Raw genomic sequence first — 6,297 nt, forward strand, 5'->3', positions numbered from 1 at the left:
GACAAGCCAAAAGTTTCCTTCAGACCTATTTAATCTACATATAAAACATTAGAAATTAAATTGATTTTGTGTTTGACTGTTAAAACAAAATAGTTGTTGTTTGTCTCAATACACTGGGTTAATTTAAAAATACAGTAGTTAAATTTAAAAGTTTTTTTCTATCTTTGTATTAAAAAAGGTTATAAAAAAAGTCAATAATTATCGAGACCGAACGATATGAAACATTATATCGTTGATACATTTTTTAGCTATATCGCCCAGCCCTACTTCTGATTGCACTACAAGAGCTTGTTGTTGTTGCTGCTAAAGTAGGCCAAAACCAGAGTTTTCCTACTTTCACCTTGTTTCGAAACCCTAAACGACATTCACGCAATCCATATCCGCACCTCCTTCCCTTCTATCCATTTCCATCACGGTGGAATGGAAGAATGCCATAAACGCAGAAGTTCTTCACAAACGCGGTTATAAATGCACATCTTGCACAGATTTAGCCGTTTTACACAGCTACCACATTTTCTCGAAAGATCAATTATGACGTGACTCAGACCGAGCCTGAGGGAGCTGCCAAACTTCATACATCGAAGACTGCTTCACCCTCCCTCCCGACGACTGCAAACAAAAAAACTCCAGCAACACAGATGTGAGGAGGCTGGGGGTGTATTTTCAGTTACATCGGTGACTCAAAGATTCCACCAAATTCGCCAAAAAGAAAAAAAAAAAAACTCAAAAAGGACTTGCATAAGGATCCAGATGCAGCATGCGTCTCCTGGAGGCTGTACAGGACGAGGCCAGACACAGAGCGATCCTTACAGAGGCACTGCAGGGGCAACTAAATCCAGCCAGGAGAGTTTCTTAAAAATATATATCCATCTATGGACAAGGTTCCTTTATTTGCTCCGTTTCAATCTCAGCATTAACTGCACTAATGTGACAGCTGTGGGTCACTGGACCGTCTTCGGGGTGCCAATCAAGACCTTAAGCCCGGGAATCAGGCTAAAGGACAGGGGTGCTCGTCTGTTTCTGAGAGGCTTTTTAACGGGAGATGGCCATATCGATTTTAGCCGGGGTGGGAACGCTGTCTGAATGGAGTCCGTCGGTGGCTCCCTGGTCACCCCCGAGTGATCAGAGGCCTGACGGAATGACCTAGCAGAGGTGCAGTGAACCTGCAAACATGCAGGGCAGGAGGGGAGCACATCACGAGAGATCACTGTAATAGAAAAGGGGTTTAACCTTAATGTTAAAGCCAAAACCCTGTTAGAGGGCCTGTAATCCCTCCCACTCAACTCTCATTTCAAGTGCTTTTCTGACTGGAAAAGGCAGCATTGTGTTCAGGTTGCGTTAACGCTCTCAAAGATGCATCAGCGTACCGTTAATCCAAAGCGTGGGCCTCAAATCTACATCTTATTAACAGACAGGCGCCACTTTCCAATCTATTATTCTTCGCATAGTTCAAACCCCAGCGCCGTTTCCCATAATGCCCACCTTGCGGATGAAAAAACACTGAGCTGATGGTCAATGAGAACAATCAGAAATGCTAATGGCGTGTTAAACCTATAGCTCACAGATGTGTAGATCACCTCTTCTCTGAGGTAATTTAAATAAATTTTACACACATAAATCTGCAGAGCTCCAAAAGGGCTTCGGCACTTGCGAGGACGCTAATTGAAACGCTGGGAATTTTTCCATATGAAATATGTCTACACCAAGACAATGAGGAAATAATTAGCACAGAGGTAGAATCACAATGGCCATTTTAATCAACCCCTCCGCTAGCATTTCACCCTATTTATTCCAGTTTTGATTCCATGACCCACGGCTAAGTAATCACTTGAAAATTACTCCTCTGTTCTAATGGGCTCTTGCGTCTGAGGAACACGTGGTCTGAAAAATTAGCATCTTGAATCAATCAACTCTTTCCGCCCAAAATGATCGAAATAAAGGCACTCTTCAAAAGTGAACGCAGGTGAAATGCATGTGTACTCTCTTAGAAATATTGGTTTGATTTTGAGAATTAATAGCAAAGCCTAATCATGAAAGTCAACAATAAATACCTGATCCTAGACCTAACATAACCCCTGATAGGGCTGTGCGATTAATCGAAATCGCGATTTGAGACGTTGCGATTTCCTAATCGCAAAGCTGAGTGAGATCACAAAATTCTTGACATAACGGAGAGGCGTTGTCTGTGCACAGAATTATATAAATGCTAAAAATTACTGACAATCATGTGAATTATTCAGTGATTAAACACCTCTTGATCATTACATCATTCTCTTGAAATTCATTCAGGACAGAACAAGCTTTTCTGTCATTCAGCAAGGAGGCTGCCACATCCCACACATATGAGACTCTGTGAGAATCTGGATGTGTAATGCATTTGTTCTGTGTGATTGTACTGTACTGTCTTCATTGCAGCCTAACAGATCAGTGTGCAATTAAAAATGACACCGATAGCTCCAGCATGTTCAACCATCCTCCATTTCTGTTCGCCCATGTAAGTAAACGGACAATGCTGAATAAGCGTGATTCATCTTTAGTGAAGCTGAAGCTTGACTTTACAAATTTAAAATCGCAAATGAAATCGCAATCGCAATATCTGTCAAAAAAAATCGCAATTTGATATTTTCCCCCAAATCGCACAGCCCTAGTTTCTAGCACGGTCCACCAGATTTCCACACAATGGGACTGTGGGAAGTGGGTGTGTCAGGACTTTTCCCCCTCCAAAAACAAGTGGTGAGCATTTTCCAATCACATCCTTTGTTTCAAATCTTTGTTTCCCTAATTATTTCCAACCGTCTCAGTGATGAGTGAGATTTTCCATCACTCCACATCCATCTGACCTCATTTGCATAAAACAATGCCTTGAGTTAGTCAGTTCAACAACTGAGCTTATCCAACTTCAATCTTACATGCGGAACAACAACCTCCAAGATGTTATCAAGCTCAACATTTTAAAGTACAGAGCAGAACAAGTCCCTATGATGCAACCCCATGCTTTACCAGGTAAGAAAGCTCCTATTTCAGTACAATCAAGTTCTCAGCCGTGATTTCCAGATCCAGGCCAACCAAGGCCAAACCACAATGGGATATCCTTGCTCACTAGGCTTCTGAGACTTTGGCAGGAGAACAACTGAAAGTAACAACTTCACTGCAATAGAAAGACGCTGGTTCAATTTCAGTACATTTTCTTTTAATCAACACACACTTCACTCAAACTAATGCCAAGACTCAATGCTTCTGCACCTATAGCATTATTTTACCAACTAAAAGAAGCAAGCAAAGCACTTACATATAGATTATTCATTATCATAATCTCAAATCAAAGCTACCCCCAAAGGCAAAGAATATCAGCGCAGCAGTAAATACTGAAATCAATTATCCCAGTAAACGTTTTAAAATCACATCAGTGTTTTTTTTAGATGTAAGCTTCAGTTTTCAGTGGCGCAGAACTGTAGAAAATGCTGACAAAGGTTGATGTTGGTTGATAATCCAAATAAGATTGGATCACAAACTCTTTGAAGTTTATGGCAAAGTACTGACTTGTAACATGAGAAATGCTTTATATCAGATCAGTTTCATATACGTATCACTGACTGATAAAAAAAAAAAACGTTCAAAACTAGATATTTCTGATTCAATAAAACCGTTAAGGAAACTGTTTTTCTGTAGATATGGCATCGGTTACACTGCTTTAGTTGTAGAAAGTGAAAGTTACGATTCATTCTCAGTCAAGCGAATACTAAACTTTCGAGCAACATTCACCAAAAATATGCATAAACAAGTGTCACTGGAGTCTGGCCAAGGATGTCAAGCATGTTTGGATTACATGACTCACACATTTGTTAACACTTACTTCTAACAAGATCATCATGGGTGTAGTTCTCGGTCATGTGATCCTGCCCGTCTGAAGTGAATCTCGGAATCTCGGAATCTCCTGGTATCGGAGTTTGGGATGTTTCTGTAACATCTGAGGATTCATCAGTGCAGCGGTTGCATTTATCTGGACAAAAGAAGAATACATTTAGATTTTTCTTTAGAAGTTTTGCTCTACTTCACAGCTGCCTGGAAGCCAAGCATGCAAAAGGCCAATGCTGAGGTTCATACTGGCTCGCCTCAGTATCAAGAATAGAAAGACGAGCTCTAATTTGCCAGATAAAACACATTCCTTTGGTGAACGGTTGCAAAACCATGTGGGCGGATCAGGTAGGCCTGGGCCAGAACTCTGGATCTCATTTTCTCGATTCTGCTCCCGGGTACACTATACCTGCCAAGGTTTTTACAGCTATAAAGAGCGCATTCATCTAAATTGGAAAATGGTTGTGAGCAAAACCTGCCTGATAGGCATACAAAAAGATAGGCAACCTTTAAACGCTGCACTTAAACTTACTCAGCTCTAAGTCCATAGAGTAAACGAGGCGGTATGCTTCTCCAATTCATTCTATTTGAGGCGGCCTTCGATGTGGCCGCACTCATACGGAGGCAGTAGGCAACCACTCATTTATTTAGTACTGTCAAAGCAGTCCTGTTACACAAACCTGTGTTTTTTCCATCACTCAACTGCATGCTGGGAATAAAGCATGTGACTCAGCAAACAGAAGCGTGTTTTCACTTTTGGTGAGACTGGAGTGTTTCGTTTTGGGTTTTTTCCTTTCTACAGCCCTCGTTACAGCATATTATGGGACAAGATCAATACGATACAGTAGCTCTAGATACAGAGATTGATATCAGTTCATCTGGGCTTGAGGCTGATGAATGGAAACCCTTTATTCCAGCCATGACTCCTCAAATGCACATACAGTACCAGCAGCCTTGTGATGCATCGCTGTATTTAGTGATTACAGTTTGAAATAAATTGCTCTATTCTCCAAGCATACACAGTCCCCGGGGAGGGAAATCCAGTCTTAACGGAGAGACTTTGAAGGCCCTACAAAAATCCATTTGTCACCGGAGCCTGTGATTGCTTACTTTGTCCTACTTTGCCATTTTTTGACAGTGCTATAATGATGCTTGGTATAAATAGGATGGTTAACGGTTCAGTGCCTAAGAAAAAAGAAAAAGAAAAAAAAAAAAAGAAGAGGGGGGCCAAGCTTATTTTACATGTGATAATCTCACAAGCAACTAGAAAGTTAATTAAAAGCTATAATTGGCAGTGGTTCCTGCTAATAGTTACCAAGGCGCTCCTTCAATCTTTATTGTAAAATAATGAAAACATTATCATGTCTACTGGCGCAACATACATATGGGGAATCTGTTTGTTAGTTGCTATTTATGCAAGTCAGTTACTTGTGGGTTCAGCAAGAATGGGACACCAGGTAAAGTGGGACAAATAATCGATTTTATGATCAATTATCTTTAAAAAAATCAGGAGATAAAACAAATGTAATAATTAGTAATAACTGTCAAAAAGCAAATGTTTTAATTTGCCTGATGTTATTACAGTGGGCATTGTCAAAATGCTCTTTTTAAATATAAACTTCTAAAAAAAAAAAACAATGAAAAAGAAAAAAGAAAAATATAAATAAAAACAAACTGCTCTAAACATGTTTTGTACTATTTAACTGCAGCTATGAATTCAGTTCAATTTAACACATATTTGCTATAAATTCAAAATCATTGTTTGACTTTTGCTGATGATTTCACATCTTAGCTGAAAAACAGTTGTAAGTGAAATATAGTGACAAACACTAAGTGTTCAAATACCTATAATGATCACACTGAAGCCATATTAATAATTGTTTGGAGATTGTCATAGCATCACATTAAAAAGAACTTTAAGGCTTTTATCAGTTCTTTATTATGCAAAAACTCACACTTTTGCATAGTCCAATACTAGCATTATGAAGTACAGTTTACAAATATGCATCCATCATTAAAGGGGTCATATGATGCGATTTCAATTTTTCCTTTCTATTTGAATCGTCGAATCAGCCGGCCGCGCCGTGTGTGACGATGTGTAACGTATTTTATGGAGGACTGTTTCCTGAACCTGCAGAGTAGCCTATGAGCAGTGTAGAGTAGCGCTTGTTGTGTGTCGTTTCTCCGATCACAAATGCAGACATGGTTTTATGTTTATGTGGCGCGATAAGCAACGCAACGCATAAAAACACAGTATAAGCTATTATAATCAGTAATTATGTCCCCACTGGATGCAACAAATGCCTCGTTTGTAATGGGTTTTATTGGTTTTGACTCGTCGTGCCGGGAGACACAGCATCACAGTATGTTAAGGGGAATAACATTTCCGTCACACGCTTGAGGTATCCAGCCAATCACAACGCACTGGATAGCTGGCCAATC

General features: G+C 39.9%; 1 protein-coding gene across 1 annotated transcript in view; it reads right to left on the reverse strand.

Annotated features, from left to right (window-relative positions):
• LOC107725895 (myoD family inhibitor domain-containing protein-like) overlaps positions 1-6,297 on the reverse strand; it is a 15,540-nt gene that overhangs the window by 7,328 nt on the left and 1,915 nt on the right. Inside the window, exon 3 of the mRNA XM_016535312.1 lies at positions 3,854-4,000. Coding sequence (XP_016390798.1) covers positions 3,854-4,000 — 147 coding nt within the window. The remainder of the gene's footprint in view (positions 1-3,853; positions 4,001-6,297) is intronic.

Source organism: Sinocyclocheilus rhinocerous, unplaced genomic scaffold, assembly GCF_001515625.1.
Source record: "Sinocyclocheilus rhinocerous isolate Xijiao unplaced genomic scaffold, SAMN03320098_v1.1 scaffold395, whole genome shotgun sequence".
NCBI classification, from domain to species: Eukaryota; Metazoa; Chordata; class Actinopteri; order Cypriniformes; family Cyprinidae; genus Sinocyclocheilus; species Sinocyclocheilus rhinocerous.